At 41.8% G+C, this 19,747-nt stretch overlaps 1 protein-coding gene across 1 annotated transcript in view; it reads right to left on the reverse strand.

Annotated features, from left to right (window-relative positions):
- Positions 1–400: 400 nt before the first annotated feature.
- The window catches only part of MROH2B (maestro heat like repeat family member 2B), an 89,135-nt gene continuing 69,788 nt past the window's right edge, over positions 401–19,747 (reverse strand). Inside the window, exons 30-42 of the mRNA XM_056112021.1 lie at positions 17,564–17,716; positions 14,288–14,445; positions 13,640–13,766; positions 12,727–12,914; positions 11,399–11,539; positions 8,982–9,096; positions 8,308–8,454; positions 7,654–7,836; positions 3,326–3,481; positions 2,847–2,981; positions 2,103–2,205; positions 1,075–1,140; positions 401–507 (exon numbers count right to left, since the gene is read on the reverse strand). Coding sequence (XP_055967996.1) covers positions 401–507; positions 1,075–1,140; positions 2,103–2,205; positions 2,847–2,981; positions 3,326–3,481; positions 7,654–7,836; positions 8,308–8,454; positions 8,982–9,096; positions 11,399–11,539; positions 12,727–12,914; positions 13,640–13,766; positions 14,288–14,445; positions 17,564–17,716 — 1,779 coding nt within the window. The remainder of the gene's footprint in view (positions 508–1,074; positions 1,141–2,102; positions 2,206–2,846; positions 2,982–3,325; positions 3,482–7,653; positions 7,837–8,307; positions 8,455–8,981; positions 9,097–11,398; positions 11,540–12,726; positions 12,915–13,639; positions 13,767–14,287; positions 14,446–17,563; positions 17,717–19,747) is intronic.

A 19,747-nucleotide genomic window follows, 5' to 3' on the forward strand; every position in this document is an offset into this window, starting at 1 on the left:
CCATATGGCCATCCACCCATCCACTCTCCTGACAGGGTTTCTCTCGAGGGGATGATACTCGCTCTTTTTTTTTTTTTTGCTTTTTGGGTCACACCCAGCAATGCACAGGGGTTACATCTGGATCTGCACTCAGGAATCACCTCTGGTGGTGCTCAGGGGACCATATGGGATGCTGGGAATCGAACCCGGGTTGGCCTCGTACAAGGCAACCCACTGTGTTATTGCTCCAGCCCCACTCATTTTTTCTAATATAAGCCTCCAGAGTAAGATATAGACCACTGCTTCAAGATTTTTATCCTAGGTACCATTTCTTTCCTCCAGATGCTACCAGTTTTTGACTTAAGAAGATGAAAACAGGAGTCAGGTATAGAAAAAGCCTAGTAGTTTATTTCCTGATGGTTTAGGGAGGTATGCCTATCTCTTTACACCTTTTCAGAAGAGTTTGCAAAGCAATATCAGCTGCTCTCTGGACACTGGAACAGGGGTCTTGCCGAAGTGCTTGGAGTCCTGAAATGGTAAGAGTAGTAAAGTTCAGAGAAAGAGGAAAACAGGATTGAAGTTTTCAATTGAGAGCCAGTCCTAGAAGGCCTCCAAGTTCAAATGACCAAATCCTCCCATCTAATCCTAACAGGTAGGATTTGGAGGTATAAACTGAGAATCCATCTCAGCATTGATATAAGGGGAGAAGAGATTCAATCTTGTGATAGTTGGTTGATAGGTTGGAAAACCGTTGTCTATAGGGATGATGAATGAGAAGGGTTGGAGTAGGGGTTATTTTTCATTCTGGAGATATTGCTGTCTTAGGAGCATTAGACACAATAGTGAGATATTAAGATGCCCAATTTATGAGCATATGGAGTGTTTTTCTTTCTCTAAATATAAAGTATGTGGGGCTAGAGCAATAGCACAGGTGGTAGGGCATATGCCTTGCATATGGCTGACTCGTGTTCAATTCCCAGCATTCCATAGGATCCCCTGAGCACTGCCCCAGGGGTAACCCCTCTGCATCGCTGGGTGTGACCCAAAAAGAAAAAAAATAAAGTACGCTGAGCAGAAACAAAGGTTGGTACTTACGTGTGGTCAATTGTTCTCTGTCTAATAATTCCAAGTATTGGCCAGTCAAGTTGAGAACAATGGCATCTACCATCAACAGGAGAAATACCGATTTCATTACAGGGTAGGGGGTCATGCAAAGTGGGTGAGGTCAGACTCTGTGCCTTGTCAGTTGGCAAATGGTCTGGCCTGGTGATGAGAAAACTGTGTGTCTCCACTCTATGCCCTGATAGGAGTCATATGATGTCTGGGGATGTGAATGCCTAGTTTGGAAGTAAGCACCCATACAGAATATATCTGGAAAGGTTCACATAGCATCTTCCCCAAGGGGAGACAGGTTGCTGGCCAGGTTGTCTCATAGGCTTGATCCAATAGGGAATCTCTAAGCTTGAACTAAGTGTTAAAGGTGGAGCAGACAAGATCAAGTAAGTGGGCTGTTCAAAAGTGAGCTTGATTAGGCTGAACAGGCTTAATGATATGATGCCATATTTTGTAACTGAAGGCTTGCCAGAGGTTCACTTGCTTTTCTCTTTTATTCTACAGCTTAGACAGAAGTAAAACAAAGAAGTGATCAGTCTAGAATTATTCAGTAGAACCAAGGTCATCTGTCTTCTTCCACCCATGTGCTATTTGCATTATTGTGGATGTCGAAACTTTCAGTTTACTCTGAGGTTGGGTTGACTAGAGTTTCTATGAAGGGGGAAAGTGAAGTGATGCATTCAGTGTGGGCAGCAGGCTTAGAGCACACACTTGGGGAAAAAGAACAATGACTTGGAAGCAGAAGGAGCATGAAAGGTATAGTAGTGACTGGTGGGAGAAGAACCAGAAGTTAAAGTCAGTTGTCTATGCTCATTTGCAAGAGAAAAGTTCCCTTTGTGAAGAGCAGTTTGCAAGAACACAATGGATTCTATTCTAGCTCTTCTTCTTCCTTTTTTTTGTTTTTGTTTTGTTATCCTTCTCTTACCAGTTTGCACACTTGGGTACTTCCAGCAGAAGTAAAGCATGAGAAATAACAGAGAGATTCTTGAAGACCGTGGGTGTGTTCTCACCTGTTAGTTTGACAGCAGAGCTTCTGATAGACTCCCAGTTGCTGTTGAAGAAGGTGAATGAGTGTGTGTGGAGGATCCATAAGATTTCCCGGTTTTTCTTTGCCTGTAAGATGTGGGTGAGGTCAAAGCATTACATTTTACGATATACCACATTAGTACTATTATATTGCAAACTAGGCACTGGAAAATGAGACTTTATGAGAATCAAAGTCCCATAATCCTAAGGAGCGGCATCTAGAGTCCAGTAGAGTCCAGTGAAAGTTCCCATTGGAGGGGCTGGAGGGTAAGGCATTTGCCTTGCACGCAGCCAACCCGGGTTCAATTCCCAAGATCCCATATGGTGCGCCAGTACTGCCAGGAGTAATTCCTGAATGCAGAGCCAGGAGTAACTGAGCATTGCTGGGTGTGAAACAAAACGCAGAGAGAGAGAGAGAGAGAGAGAGAGAGAGAGAGAGAGAGAGAGAGAGAGAGAGAGAAGAAAGTTAGTTCCCATTGGAATTTGGAAAATTCCAATTCCCACGGATTATTTTAAGCCAAGTATCTATCCTATGGCTAATACAAACCAGATTTAATCAGGAAGGCATAGGGCTATGAGGACTCAACCCCAGGTATACAGTCAGATCTGAGTCATTGCTACCCTTCCTGGACAATCTAGCTCAGGTCTGGCCAGGCTATATTTCCTGTCCCCATCTTTGCCTGTACTCTTATTTAGTTGCTCTTGGAGGCAGCCTACTGTGCTCTCACCAGTTTCACACAGAATTGCCTATAGAAATCTCTGGCTCTTGGTAGATCTTGACCGTCAAGGAGTTGGTCTATTATGCCATAGAGTTCCTGGAGACCCAGAAAGGGAATGCAGATGGTCAGGACATCACGGCAAGCCTGAAAAAAAAAAAGAAGAGTTTTCTTTGTCACAATCCATGCTAGGATCCTCTTCCAGAAATGGGGCGGTAGTGGGGGAGAAGAGGAGGTGGGGGCAAACCACTCACTGATGAAGCAAAAGAAGCAGTAAGATATTAAGGATAGGGAGGATTTTATAGTTAGTGCTAGCACCTTCCCAGCTCTAGGGATGGAAGAACAAACTTGGAAAAATGGAAAGTAGGCATGCAGCAGTTGGGGCTGAGGTCCACTGGGCAAGAAGACTTCAGGCCTGGTTTTTAGTCCAGCACGCTTTAGCTGGTCCATGCCCCAGGAAGTAGAGCTGTCACAGATATTTGTGCACTTACAATGCCAATCTTGGGATTGGGGTCCCAGAGGTGGAGAAGGAATGAAATCATGCTCTTTTTTATTTCTTCAGCAAAAAAAATCTTCCACCTTCTTCCTGTTAGTGATGCCAGGTTCTCAAATAAGAGGATAGCAGTCAGTCTAACTTCATCCTGTTCCTGGGGGATGAAGGCGTGTTGTGGGTGAGTCCCTCTTTTATTCCAGGTAATCCCTGTGGTAAATACCCTTCTGCTTGGGACCCCATTTTCTCCTTTCCCTTCACCCAGAATTCCACTCTCCCGGCAGCACTTCAGCAAAGGAAAGTAGGAACACAGGAATGCTGAATTCTTGCCACAGTTTTTATGGGTTCAAAGCCACTTCTGAGTTTCCCGGCAGTTCTTTACAGACAGAACATGGGTTTAAAGAACCCTGGGTACTGGATTTAAATGACTCCATAGCTCTGGATGTTTGCTGTTTGCCTCTGAGCAATTTATGAGAATATGTGACCATAGGGATGATAGGCAGGGATTTGGGCAGCAAAAAGTTTTGAAGATTCCTGTTTACTTTGGCCTGATTACATTATTAGTCTGGAGTTATGGAACCTGCAATCTAAATCGCCCAAGACACTTCCCATAATCCCAAACACTGAAAAATAGCTCCTCCCCTCTCCTAAAATACCTTCTCCTAATCCCAAAATACTTCTCCTAATCCCAAACACTGAGGGGGAAAAAATTTCCTGCCCTCCCTGTGAATACTTTTCAAAGGTATCAGAGGCAGCTAGGGAATTTTTAAATGAAATCTAAAAGAGAGAAATTTAAGAAAAAGTGGACAGCCCTACTTTTGTATATGTGAAGCTACCCAACTGCCTTACTTGTCAAGGGTGGTAAGCGATGCTTTAAAAAACATGGATGCTTTTTAAAAGAATATGGGTAAGATGGTGGAGACAGATTTGTTGATATGATTCAGAGATCTAATAGATTCTAATGAATTTTCTGACAAGGTCTTGATTGTTTTCAGGTCTGAAAAATCAGTTTTAAACACCCATATAAAGGCAGAGGGATGAGTGTTCCTGAATAGCAGAATATTATCTAGATAAACAACAAACAGGAGGACCATCATAAAGATTTTCTGTGAATACGAGGTTGGAGCGATAGCACAGTGGGTAAGGCATTTGCCTTGCACGCGGCAGACCTGGTGGGCCCAGGTTCAATTCCTCCGCCCCTCTCAGGGAGCCCGGCAAGCTACTGATAAAGTATCTCGTCTGCATGGCAAAGCCTGGCAAGCTATCCATGATGTATTCAATATGTCAAACACAATAACAACAAGTCTCATAATGGAGATGTTACTGGGCTCGCTCGAGTAAATTGATGAACAATGGGAGGACAGGGCTACAATATAATGTGATGGGAGAAAAGCGTTCATTTTGACGATAAAGTGCTTAAGAAGTGTGCTCATAAACAAAAATTCCACAAAAAGAAGTTAATAAAGATCTAGAAGACTGGAGTGAGTGCTCAAATGGTTGTACCCATGGATTGCATGCAGGAGATCTGGATTGAACCCTTGGCATTGCATGATTCCCTAAGCAACTTTGGGAGCAACCTTCAAGCACTGAATAGCTCCCAACACTGCTAAGCATGCACCCCCCAAAAAAGATCTTCCAGAAAATTAAAAATGACTTGTTGGAAAAAGGTCAGGAAAGATAATCAAGTACATAAGTGGTAATCTCACAAAATGGAAAAGAAGGTTCACAAAAAGAAAAGAAAGTTCTTTAAATGTTCTTAGAATAAGGTGAAGATATATTTCCAAAAGTTACTTAATTTTAGGAAAATAAAGCAAAGCAATAGTAAAGTATAATTTGAATATAACATAAATGAATATGTTATATATATTTTATAATATATATGAATATAAAATTAGGTATTTACATTAAAATATGAATTTTAAAAACCAGTGACATAATGGCATCAGTCAATTGGGAAGTATCAGTCAACTGGAACCATATGAAAATCAGAGAATAAAGGTGGTTAAATTGTTCTGAGTGCTGCTAGGAGCTTCAATAAACGTGTATTTTGAGTTGAAAAAATAGGATCATGGAGAGTAAGGGAAATGCTGAAGATGGCAGTGTAGGAACCAGAGGCAAGGATCCTGGGATAGAAGCCAAGTTTTCTGTTCTATCATTTATAGGAGTTTATTCTTGCATCTTGAAGGTTTAAAGATAACACTTACAGACTGCAGAAATGCGAGGTGGCAATTGGTCCATTAAATAATTTTATGCATAAGCCATAGAAAAATACCAGAGGAAAGGATGTAGGACAACACTGTTCTGTCCTTCCTGCAGATCATCAAGTACAACAAATATACTTGTAGAAAAGGAGTATTACTAGAACATTTCATAACTAAGATCCAGGTTTTAGCTAACTTAACTTTCATGCAAAACCCCAGACTAGAAAAATATCAGACAGGGGCCTGAGTGATAGTCCAGTGGGTAGGGCATTTGCCTTGCACACAGTCAATTTGGGTTGGATCCCTGGCATCCCAAATGGTTACCTCCTAGTCACTCAAGCACCATCAGGAGTAATTCCTGAATGCAGAGCCAGGAATTACCCCTGAGCATCACCAGGTGTGACCCAAAAAGCCATAACAAAAAAATCTCAACCAAGACAAATGCAATTTTTTTCTTCTGCCATAACATCCTGAGAAATATCCCAGTCATAAAACTTGCAAGTGGAGTTATGATTATTGGATGCTTATGATTATTAGATAAGAGAATCATTGTCTCTAGGGCAACAACTTCTCAGGGGTGGCTTCAGTCAATTATTTGAGAAAAGAACACTTTGTTATTTTATAGAAGATGCTTATGCAAAATTGAGAGGAAGCCCAATAAGCATTTTTGAGGGCAATAGGAGAATTAAAAATAACATTGATAAATTGGACAATGACATTGGCCAGTAGAAAGTTGTTTTCAAAACCCAGGCCAAGGTTAGTAAGGGGAACTGGAGAAATATAACAGGGGAAAATCACCAACTACAGGTATATATAGTTAATAAATTACCTCTATGGTTAATAAATTACCAAGGAGCTAAGAAGAAAAGACAAGATTGAAATAGAAATTGGAACAAACACACACAAAAAGATGAGACTTGAGAGGCAATTTTGCTTTAGCCACTACTAAATACTTCTCAGATCTCATTTAGAGATGCAGCACAGTAGCAGGCTGGTAAAATATTTAAAGAGCTTAAAATTAGGTTTATGATGAATAATGAAGGAAATGAAGACTTTTTCAGTCTGGTGACTAGGAGGTAAACAGATAATTTAATAAAGTCCATTAGAGCTTAAAAGTATGCACTAAAGGAGACAACTAGCTGTTTTCTCATTCCTCTGAGAGCACAACATGAACAAACAGGTCCGGATCTCAAAAAGGGCGATTACAGTTAAATGTGAAATAGAGTTATAAGTTTATTGTAGTAAATAAACCAAGAATAAATAATAAAATCAAATTTCCCAGAAGGAATGAAAGAAAATGACCCTTCTCTGCCTTTGATCTCTGACTAATCTGTTTTGGAATCAGGCCTATGGACTAGATCAAGGGTCAACAATCTTTTCTGTGAAGGGCCAGACAACTATTTGTTTAGACTTTGTGCACCATATGGTTTCTGTAACAATGAGTCAACTCTGTTGATGAAGTGTGAAAGCAGCCATAGATTAGATGCAACCAATGAGGGTGGCTGTGTTCCAACAAAACTTCATTTACAGGAAGAGGCTGTGGGCTGGATTTCTCCCATAAGCTTTATCTTATCCCTGATAAAAACAACCATACAAGAGTTTTGAGTCCTTGAGCTTTAGAGCTGGAAGATTTGGAGGTGGAGCATTTAGACCTCAGCCCTCTCTTGAGTGTTATCATTTGTGTTTCTTTCAAAGCAAACTTGGAAATGACGGATTAGATACAAGTACTTTATTAGGGAGTTGAGCTAAGGGATAGGAAGATGGAGGGCACAAAGGAGAGAGAGGAGAGGGAAGTCATGTGATACAACAGTGGGGAGTGTGATACCCACACTGCCCAGTGGAGCTCTGCCTTTCTGAGGCACGAGGCTGCTGGGTAGTTTGTCTACAGAATTTTGGTTCTCATTGCCTGAAGGTCTGTCCTAAGGTAAGTTTCCCAAGCCAGAGAGTGCCATCAGTTCCCAGGGACACAGGAAGTCAATGGCCTTGACAGGAAGTATAGGAGTGATTTTTGTGCAGGTGACCTTGTGGTCAGCCAAGTATCACAGATGAGATGCTGACATTGTCCATTGCATGCACATTCTTGTTCCCTTATTTATGGGGAGGAAAGATTCTGAACAGATTCACTTACATCTTCAAAGAAGGTTCTTGTTTGCAGCACAATTTCTTTGAAGTAGAAGCTCACATCTCGGTCTGTGAGCAGCTCCAGGAACTTTTTTAGAGCCTTCAAGCTTTCACAGACAACTTCAGTGCGGGCCAGGTGATAGAGGCCTTTGATGATAGATTCTAATAGTATCTGCTTATGTTTTTTCACCTATTTTGAAATAAGTTTTATTCATCATGAAAATTGTTCTATGTGTATCTGGAATAGGGCAGGAAGCACCTTACAAAGGGATTAAAATTCTGTGGGGGTCTCATGAATGTCAACCTAAGAGCCACCACTTCAGTAACTTATTTGGATTTCCACTTAATGTATTTTCTTTTCTAATTTTTTTTTTTGTCTCTGGGGCCACACTCAGCCATGCTCAGGGTTTACTCCTGGTTCTGTACTCAGGAATTACTCCTGGTGGTGCTTGGGGAACCATATAGGATGCCGGGGATTGAACTCAGGTTGGCCGTGTGCAAAGCAAACACCCTATCCACTGTACTATCTCTCTAGCTCCAAATTTATTTGCTTTCCTGAGGTGTGGGTCAGTGAATATTGATTTCAAACTCTACTTAGCTGATCAAGTTCTCCTCGTGACTTCTTAACAAACAAACAAACAATCAAACAAGCACCTTGTACCTTGTGAGGAGCTCCAGAAGCTGCATTCCCAAGCCCTCGGATGGCCATTTGCCTCAAAATGGCATTGGAGTCCCAGGAACTCTGATCCATCAGTATCAGCACATCTCGTAGATTCCCATGCTTCCAAAGTAATGGCTCCTTCATGAGCTGGAAACAATATAGCCCTCCACTTTAATTACCAGAGTGGTTCTGTTCAGAAAAGCACTAAAAGCATCAAGGCTACAGTTAAAGAGGAGATTTCAGCTGCATCTGGGCAAACGAGAAAGCCCTCTGCTGATTCTGAGTGTCTGGTAGGAAACTGCTCTAGAAGTAAGCCTTCACCAGTTCAAAGTGGTTATGAAAACCCAACCACCAGGGTAGAGAAAAGGGAGCTAAAATTGATGCTCCTTCTCTGCATTGGTTGCAACAGCCTGTATCTTGTTTATTTTGAGTTGGTCTCTCCATGAGTGATTCTGCACCATTCTCTGTGCCAGGAAGTTGCTATCTGCAGACTAGAGGGCAGGAAGTAGAGAGGCTGGGCTCATCCCCCTCACTCTCTGGCAGTAGCTGCATCTCTCCACTACTCCAGCTCTCTGTGAAGACACCTTTGCCCTAGTTTCAATTCCCCTGAACCCTGATCCTGAGAAAAAAAAATCCCAGAGGGTCCAACCCTAGGGATTGGGCAGCTTTCTTGCCTCACAGAAGAAAGCTGTGCCCGTAATCCGGTAGTTTTCTGAGGAGGAGGTGAGAGACGGGAATAGTTGCTCCATGATGTCCAGGATGACACCATATTGCCACACTGCCATGCTCCTAGAAAAAACACAAGGCTCATAAGAAAAGATAAAGTCATGAAATTTGTTGTTAGGTGGAGGGGCCTGGAGAATATCATGCTGGGTGAAGTTGGTCAGAGGGAAAGAGATCAACACAAAATGAGTTCTCTCGGGATATAAAGACATATACGGGTGGACTACCGAATACCATACCCCAAGATAACGGAAACAAAAAACATGAGGACTGATATTCAATAGGAAACATGCTTCTTGTTGGTGTTGTGGGATAGGACAGGGAGGGGCAACATCTAAGTGGAAGGAAGCATTAAACTGGGAGGGCAGTAAAGTTATGTCTGAAACTTTTATATGAGTCATAGAAGCAGACTGGTGGGAGGAAGGCAAATCAGGTGTGTGTGTGTGTGTGTGTGTGTGTGTGTGTGTGTGTGTGTGTGTGTGTAGGGAGCATTTGTGGTGGGAAGTGGACACTGGTGAAGGGATCAGTGTTGGAGCATTGTATTACTGAAACCTAATTATGAAAAGCTTCATGCTTTCAATGGTGACTAAAAAAAAAAAAGATTAAAAAAATGTAAGCCTCCACTCTCCACTTGTGGAACCAAGATGCATTTCTTTCTAAACAATGGTAGACATTTTAATCTTTTTTCTCTTGAGAAAATAAATGATCCATAAAGGAATGCTCAATGAAAGATCACCAGTATATTTAGGTAATGTGGATGTTATGAATCAAGCTGCAATAAGTATATTTCTTACCACTTACAAACCTAAAAGCAATATCATAAGCAAAGTTATAGTGTGTGGGGTGCGGATGATTGCCTAACAATGAGAATATACTTTATGTTACTGAATATATCACTTAAAAATGATTAATGTAAAAAAAAGTATAGGGAAAAATGCTCTTCCTTCCTCACTTATCATCAGGAAAATGCAAATCAGAATGATGAGATACCTCACATCAGTGAGACTGGCACACATACAAGGAACAAAATCAACCAATGTTGATGCATATTTGGAGAAAAATAGTACCATCACTCAAGGTAGGAATTTTTACTGATTCAATCTTTTTTGGAAAGCAATATGGCTGTATCTCACTAGGAATTGACCTTCCATATGACCCAACAACTCCACTTCTTGGCCTCTATCCAAATGGCCCAAGAACTATAATCAAAAAAGACAATCCTGTGTTAATAGTAGCACTATTCAAAATAGTCAAAATCTGGAAAGAATCCAAGTGTCCAAGAATAGATAAATGGATAAAAACAAAACAAACAAAACAATGATGACAAATATATACAGTGGAATGATACTCAGCTCTACGAAAAGAAAATCCTGCAATTTTCTGCTTTGTGAATGAATCTGGAGACTATCATGGTGAGTGGAACTGGTCAGAAGCAGAGGGACATATACAGAATAATCTCTCATGTGTGGGATATAAAGAAGCATAGTAGGGGAATAACAAAGGTCCAAAGACAACAGACACTGAAAACTTGTCTCCAGCAGGAAGCTTGCTACAGGGGGAAAGGAGAAACAGGCTAGTGGAGGGGTAGACACCAGATAATGGTGGAGAGAAGTAGACACTCTGGTGGAGGATGCAGTTCTGGAATATTCCATGCATAAAACCCTATCGTTCACAACATTGTAATCCATATGCCTAAAATAAAATAAAAAGTTTTAAAATGGCTAAGGGAGTCCATTTTATGTTATTTCATGTGTTTATTATAATTAAAAACAAAAATTTAATTAGAAAAAGATCACTGTGGTTAAAATATTAGAAGAACCTAGGCAAGCACCTAAATTAAGTAGAATTTGCCCCAAACTATTTATGACACCACTAACTAAATTTTTTTTATTGATCTTTTATGTTTATGAAATTGTACATGATGATTGATTACATTCAATATTCCATTACAAATACCACCACCATTATACCTTCCCACCACCAATATTTAAAATTTTCCCAATCACCACCCAAGCCTGCCCCAAGAACAGGCCCTAAATAATTTATTTTATATTGTTTGTTATGAATAATAATAAAAAAAATTTCCTGAGAAGAAAATGTGTGGAGATTGTTGTATCTCACCCTGGAGCCATTAAGCCTTTGTAAAAGAGATTACTAACATATTGTTATAGGACACCACTAATTTTTGAGCAGGGGGTATTTGGACTAGATCCCACCATGTTTCCTCCACCGACTTTGCTATTTTTTCTTGTTTTTTTTTTCCCCCATGGCTATAAGTTCATAGTCAATGCTGTCAGTGAAGTTGATGGCATTTGACGATTTTTATTTTTCGTCTTTATGGTCATTTCTAGAGTACCTTGTGTATTACCTGGCCAGAGCACATACTCCTATGTGGTGGGTGTTGGGACTACAGAGGAGGGTCCATAAATTGTCCCCCTCCTCAGACTCTTTGGCAAGGCCTTCTTTCATGGCCTGGGCCTGGACAGACTTCAGAGTTGTGGTTGAGAGCCTGATGGAGACAACAAGAAACACAAAAGTAAGTTAACCCCATTGAGGGATTGTAGATTCCCATGCTCACACTTCCTGTTCCCCATAATGCTCTCTCACTCATGACATGGATGCTGTACAAGGGGCAAACAACTAGCTTCATCTACCTCTTTGCTGTTCGAGTGAAAGGGAACATTAAGATCATTTAAGTCATGATACCATATAATCTGTTCAACCTTTCATGAGAAAATGAAGGCTCATGGATGAAAAGTAAAGAATACCTTATTTTTACTTTTTTTCTGCCAGCACCTAGGAAGTCAGGATGTACTTTGCATTGTGTTACAGTTGTTGGCCAGACAGTGGCTGTGATGAGTTGTTATTTTTCTGTGCACTGTCCTCCCATTGTTCATCGATTTGCTCGAGAGGGCCCAGTAACGTCTCCATTGTGAGACTTCTTGTTACTGTGTTTGGCATATTGCATACATCACGGGGAGCTTGCCAGGCTTTGCTGTGTGGGCGAGATACTCTCGGTAGCTTGCCAGGCTTTTCGAGAGGGGCAGAGGAATCAAACATGTGCACATAAATTTGGGAACAGTTCTTTATGCAGTTATCATCTTCATAAAATTACATGTATTATTGGAATTATATGCATTGCACTCCTGATTAAAATTTCTTTTACAAGTTCAGTGTGACATTGGAATGAAAATTTATGAAAGATGGCATGAAACAGAGCAATCTGACATAGAATAAAAAAAACTTGAAGCCTGGCTATCACAAAACAGAAATTTAAAGGTATAAGAAAGCTTTAATTCATGGTATCCTTCTTTCTTTAACAGAACTAAAATAACACTGATTTCTATAACTAGTATAATCAGATTTGATGAGATATGGAATTTAATTTTTCTTCTCTCCTTGGTGGCCTTTACTGTCACAGGGTCCTAGCTTTCCTTGAAAGTTCTCAGTGAGAGGACTAGAAGGAAATAGAGCAGAGCCTACAAGGAAGAAGACGTAACTTTTAATTTGCAGTGGAACTCCACCAGGTAACTACACAGAAGGGACAAAGAGTAGGAAGGCTTAAGGGTGCTGAACACTTGTCTCCTTGTGGAGAGCTGAGGGCATGCCGGAAACTCAAACCTGTGTCTCCATGGTGCAGCCCCTGGATTCTGGGATCACAGCAGTTCTGGAAGACCCCATCTGTCCCTCATTTACCTGCAGGGGTCTGCTATCTGATGCTGTTCTCCCTGTTGTACCAACTGCCGATGGCGCCTTAAAGGAGAAGTGGGCATATTCTGACCCACGCTGCAGCTGACCAGCTTCAGGAGTAGAGTGAACAGCTCTGGGTACAAGCTCGCGACAGAGGTGCCTACGGAAACCACTTCATACATAGCACAGGCCACCTGAGGGGGGAAGGGCAGACCCCACGGTCAGGAGTAGGCTCTTTTCCAGTGAGCATATCTCCTGGGGATCATCTTTAGGTTTATATTTTTACACCAACAGCAGCTTTCAGTGTTAACCCTGCCCCTGGTGAGAACACCAGATTGAGGATATCTTGGTCTGAAAACGTCTCTATTCAGACCGTTTCTGTTGGGGCTGTTAAGCAGGGATATATCACACTTCTGGGGAAGCCTTCTGGGGTCTGTTGACAAAAAAAGGAACACTGTGGCTATCTAGTAGCCTGTGTTTGTGTTTGGAAACACAGACACATTTATTTTCTTTGGCCTGAGGAAAAATTTGCTTTCAAAAATCATCAGCTCCAGGCCAGATTATACAAGTTAGGTTGCATGCCTAGTATGTACATAACCTGAGTTTCTAGCACCACAGTGTCTCCCAAGCACCACCAGGTGTGACTGCTGAGACCCCGGCAATCTTGGAGTAGCTTGAGTAACCCCAGCACCATAAGGCCTCAGCAGTATCACATTCTCAGGCCCTTGCAACAACTTTCCCAGACTGGAACAGTTGACTAAGAATCACTGGTGGGGTACCCAGACTCCTGAACACCTCTTGGGAGCCACCCTGTCCTCATCCCCAAAGAAATTCATCAGCTCAGATGTGATTCTTGCCATATTTGTCCAACATAAAACTGAAATCAATGTAAAACCGGCATCTGCATTGTCCAACTCACTGAAATTGCTTCTATTCCCACTATGTCATCTTCTAACTGGGTCTCCAACTTATCTACTAAGGTTCGCAAGAGTTTACAGCTGGAGGCTGGGTTCTCAGCCAGGGACTTCCACAATGTCTTTGTGTCCCTATGAAACAAGAGAGGAAGCCGGTAAGACACATTTCCTTGGAATACGAGCTTTTCCATTTGACTCACTCTAAATCAACATTGATTAATCAAAATTTCAAGGACAGACACACAGATATGGCTGAGAATAATAAGGTTCTTTTATTTAACATTCTAGCATTCTAACCTTGGTAACTAAGGTTTTTTAATGTGCACTAAGATAAAAAAAAATGTTGCACCTAGGTGTACTTAGGCAACCAGAAAGAAAAATACTTAATTTTTAACACTCATTTACTTGTTCCATGGTGCGTTAAATATTTCTTCTCATTACTATTCAATGAAAATCTCCCTATCTTGATCTAAATTCTCTATCTCTGCACTGCATTTCTATTCTCTATTTGAAAAACACTAGGAAAACATTGATTGTTATTTCAGTGAGATGTTTTCAACCACAGCTTTCTTTCTTTCAAACCACAAATTATTCCCTAATGCTTTGCAGAATGGCTTTTCCTGGAAGAAGAGATAAGTTTAGTTACAATTTACCTGTCAAAGGGCAGAGGCTTCTGTAAAAGATTGGCAGCAACTGCTTCTGGATGAAAGCTGGCTATCTGGGAGATGGCTTCCAGCATAAAATGAAAACTTTCCTCTCTTTGTCTGAGGACTGGCATGTGATGGTAAATTATGCTCAAAATCTCCAGCAGCTAATAAGGAAAGTCAAATCAAACATTAGGTTGCTATTTGTCTTCTCAATACATGGTCAGGACATAGCAAGATTCATATGTCGTGGCAAATGTGCTGGGGGTTGACACAGTCTATCGGGTTGATGGATTAGAAGTACTTTTAAAAAATAATATTGTTTCTAAACATGGCCGATTTTTTGTTCATAAGTTATTCATCAATTGAATATTTATTCTTAAGTCAATTTCACAAATGTTTAGAGAAAAGCTGCTATATGCCAGGTACTAGGCCAGGGCCGGTGGGGAATTTATCAAAGATAAATAAGACGCAACTCTAAGAGCTAGTGGTCCAGTAAGAGATACTGGACCTAGATCCAAGGGCTCATGGATTAAGCAGTATAAGGCAAATGGCATGCAAGGGATGTTCAGAACTGAGAGAAAGCAATCGTGACATCTGCAGGATGGGGTTGGGGGAAGGAGATGGAAAGATAGCTGATCTGGGTCTTAAAGGCTACATAACAATTTCAAGACAAGGTAGAAGGGGCTGGGCAAGGTTTCAGTGGAGAAGGTCATGTGCCTTGCAAGCATGAGGCCAGGAGTTCAATCCCTGACGTGGTCAAGCACTCTCCTGGCAGCTTGGAACCTCTGGCTCTGCAAGCACCATAACTAAAGTGTGAGCTCCATGGCTAGGAGTCTGACCCCTAGCAAGTGTGTGAGCACTCCAGTGAGCCCTGGATAACACACAGCTAGAATTTATGCAGAAAGCCACAACACATGAGACCTTTGTGAGTATCATGGTGAGCAAGAACAGATTCCAGATGTGTGACTCCGGCAAGGACCACAATCAAGCACAAGTGACACATGATCATTGCAACAAAAGGATAAGTAAACTGAGAAAGGACGGGGAGGAAAAGGCAAGGTAGAGATGGTGGGAGGAAACACAGGCAAGAATGCACAATCAAAAAGCATGAGAATCAGCTTAATACAGATGGGTTTTAGAGCATTGAAACTATTCTACTTTCATTTTGTTTTATTTAGGGGATACAATTAGCAGTGCTTAGGGGATTGCCCAAGTTCAGTGCTCATAGGTCACACTTGCAGTGCTCAGCGTATCATGCAGAGCCAGAGATAAAATCTGGGCCTTCAAACCATTATGAGCGCAGTAGGGCATGACATTGTTCATTTGGATTTTACAGGGGTAAGGGTATGATTTGTGCTAAATTTAGTTATGTGCTAGATTAACTTTACTTGTAGTAGATGTATTTCTCACTTTTTTGAATAGAAATTTTTTGTGTTGGCCATAATATTCTCTATGAATTATAATTCCTTAGTCATAAAGATTCCATAAACGAGATTTCCATAGAGAGCCATTTCAATGGGGCTTGGAGAGGATTTAAGCACCTTTTCCTTTTCTAGGGGCTGGAGCGATAGCACAGCGGGTAGGGCGTTTGCCTTGCACGCAGCCAACATGGCCGACCCGAGTTCGATTCCTCCACCCCTCTCGGAGAGCCCGGCAAGCTACCCAGAGTATCTTGCCCGCTCGGCAGAGCCTGGCAAGCTCCCCGTGACGTATTCGATATGCCAGACACAGTGACAACAAAGTCTCCAATGGAGACGTTACTGGGCCCGCTCGAGCAAATCGATGATCAACGGGAGGGCCTTTACTTACTTTACTTTACTTTCCTTTTCTAAGGCCTTGCATATTGCATGAACAACTTCTTTTTTTTTTTTTTGCTAAATACAAAGATACCCACATATTTCAATTTTAGCAACTTTTGACTCTCTCATGTCTCACTCAACAACTGCTGCATTGTATGTACTCAGTAAATGTTCTTAAAAAATCTAAAAAGTAGTTGGCAGGGAGGTCAATTCTATGCAACTTCCTTACACAAAAGTCATTCTGGACAGTTCAATCAACTTAAGGTGATTGTTTCTAGGCTCTGGTGACCACAACTTCTCTCTCTATTCTCCTTGAGTTGCCTTTGTTGGGTTAAGACTGTTTTTCTCATTATTAATCTTTGAATTCTTTTCTTTCTCTCTCTTTCTGTCTCTCTATCTCTATCTCTCTGTGTCTCTTTCTCCTCTTTCTTTCTCTCTGTCTCTCTTCTTTCTTTCCCTTCCTTCCTTGCCTCCCTCCCTCCCTCCCTCCCTCCCTTCCTTCCTTCCTTCCTTCCTTCCTTCCTTCCTTCCTTCCTTCCTTCCTTCCTTTCCTTTCCTTTCCTTTCTACCTTTTCTTCCCCACTGTTCTCAGGGCTTACTCCTGGTTCTGCACCCAAAATTCACTCCTGGCAGGCTCATAGGAGCATATAGTTTGCTGGGGAATTGAATCTGAGTCACCCACGTGCAAGGCAAATGCCCCGCCTACTGTACTCTCTTTTGGCCCCACTCTTGCATCATGTTTCTAACTTTACAAGAGAGCCTAGACTTTTCAATTTTTGAAGTGGAGCTACATATGGTGGGTTGGGGAACTACTCCTAGCACTCAGGGTCTGTTCCTGGAGATGCACAGGGACTCCTAAGGCTCCTGGCTCCTGCATCCAAAGCATATACTCTAGCCCTTTGTGCCATCTTCCTAGCCCTTCTATTTGGACCTCTTACCCAAGTTTTTTTTTCTTTTTTTTTAAATTTAAGAACTGTTCATCATGCTCAATTCTTCCATTGGGAGGAACTATTGGGGAATTTCCTCTCAGTCAATTCCCCAGTGACCAGTCTACTTGGGAGGAAAAATACTTTGTGGTGTGGTGGTGTATGGATTTGTCACCTGCAGAGGGCAGTGGGATCAGAAACTCCACCAGACCTAGGTGACCGTTCCAGAGGGCATCCAGATGATCACTCTCTTCTACCTAGACCTAACAATACACTGTCATAATTCAGACGTTTTTGGTTCAGAGCTTATGCCACTGGTCAGAGGAGGCTTTTCAGGAATGTCTTCTGATCACAGACAAGAGTGGCCACTGAGTATCAGGCTGAGTCTGATACTCAGCATAAACCTGGTTAATACACAGTGTGGGTCTCTGCACAGACTTTTCAAGGCTGTGCAAGCTCTTGCTTGTTGTTTGTCAGGGGACGAACCCAGAAATGGTGATGGTCTTGGCACTTTAGAAATGTTAGAATGCTGTTCAGTGGGCAAGTTTTCAGTTCACCTGATCCTCCAAAGCGGCTCCCTGATCCTTCAGGACAGTGATCATCCATATGCCACAGGCCCTTGCACACATGAGATTGAGGGTCTCTAGGCCATCCAGGATTTCCTCCAGGAAACTTTGAATTTCTTCATGTGGGATGAATCGGCTTAAAGTCTGAGAATGCACCAGAAAGTCTCATGTTATTAACCACTTTATTTCATACCTGGACACATAAAATAAATTGATTATGAGTATTTTAGTATAAAAAAAGCCTTAGACTAAGACTGGGGAGATAGTACAGTGGGTTAGGCTCTTTCCTTACACACAGCTGACTCATGTTTGATCTCCAGCAACCCATATGGCCCCTTGAGCACTGCCAAAAATAATTCCTGAGTGCAGAGCCAGCAGTAAGCCCTGAGCATCGCTGGGTGTGGCTTCCTTTATCCACCACCCTGCTTGCCCCCTTACCCAACAAAGCCAAACCAAACCCAAAACCCTGAACTAGCCAAACATTTAGCACATGACTATACCATAGAATTGGGGAAAATACTACATCAGGACATAGACATGACCTATTTTGCTGTTATTTTTCTGGATGGCCATATTCAGATCACTCCAGACTTTGTGCTCAGGGTTTACTCCTGGCGGGCTTGGAGGACTAGAGGAGCCAGAACTTGGGTCACTCACATGCAAGACTAATGCCCTACTCGCTGTAGTGTTTTCCTTTCCCTCCCTCCCTCCCTCCCTCCCTCCCTCCCTCCCTCCCTCCCTCCCTCCCCCTCTCTCCCTCCGTCCTTCCCTCCCTCCTTCTTTCCTTCCTTTCTTTCTGTGGAGGTTTTTGGCTACTGGGTCTATTTTCTATTTCTTATCTCCCCCTCCTCCCACCCCCCACACAACACACATTGGAGTAGAAGTTAGGTTAGGAATAAAAGAAAAAAGGAAATAATATTTTTGAGTACTATCACATCAGAAAACAGCATAATCATTTGAAATATCTTTTCTATTTTCTAATCGATTTTTCTCCCATATTTTGATCACTTTAATTTTGTCCCTTCTACTGTAACCTTAATCTAGTCCCAGGATTTTTAGTTTCACCAGACTTGACTTACTTTCATTCAGTCTATTTTCTAGTCTAAACACAGAAGCCAGAGGGACCTTCATGAATGTGTCTTACAGAATTCATTCTTTGCAGAACCACCATGAAAGTTCAAAAAATACTTTGGAAAATTAACAAAAGGCTTCCTGCCCCTGAAATAGTTCACTTCACCTTGATTTTATTCGGTGATTTACCTATGGTAAACTGCCATAATATAGACATATATCTGCATAGAAATGATGCTATTTCAGAGGAGAATGCCTTTGTGTATTTTGTAACATGTATAACTACATAGTAGTCCTGCTATTTATCTCCTAGCTTTTGAAAGATTAAAAGGTAGGGTGCAAAACAAGGTTTTAAGGTCCTACCTCTTTCATTTCAGGGTCATTGTCTTGTCACTTTTTTCATCTGGATTACTCTTTTCCACATGTCTTTCTGATTAACTTCTTTGCATTTGCCTTCTATAGGGACTCAATCTTCCCTTATTCCCTTGTTTCATATGTGAATTAATTTCACTCAGTAATTTCTGCCTAATGTGATGTTTATTTAACTGACTCTGGATACCCTCAAAGTGGACGGTAGTGAAGATTGGACAGGATGAGGGAAAAGTGTGTGAAGAATGTGAAAAAGGACAAACTCATAGTTTAAGAATGTTCTTGAAAGTAAGAAGAGAGAACTTTAAGCAGCACACATTAGTCATCTGATCCATGAAAGCCCTTCTTTCCATTCACTTCCCACTCCACCCCTCACATCCCTCAGCCTATACAAGGTTATTAGTTCACCAGGTTTCCCCAGAAATAATTGGTCATTTATAGCAATAATTAGCAAATGTTGGCTGGCCACACATAGCAAGAGTTACTGACTGAAAGGACTTGGCTTGAAGGGATAGCTTGGTTGCCCCCTCCATGGTGGGGTGTGCACAGCTTTCCCCCTTTTGGAAATCAACTCACATGTGCGGGGGGCCCCGCCAGACCGCTCTCTGGCCTGCGGAGGTGGCCCTAGGATCCGTAGGTGCAGGGAAGGACTGACCGAATGAACACAAGACACACGAGACAGAATGCAGTTCAGAAACAGAGAGAAAAAGGGACAGACTTTATTGGGGGCAATCA

Source organism: Sorex fumeus, unplaced genomic scaffold, assembly GCF_029834395.1.
Source record: "Sorex fumeus unplaced genomic scaffold, SorFum_2.1 ptg000015l, whole genome shotgun sequence".
NCBI classification, from domain to species: Eukaryota; Metazoa; Chordata; class Mammalia; order Eulipotyphla; family Soricidae; genus Sorex; species Sorex fumeus.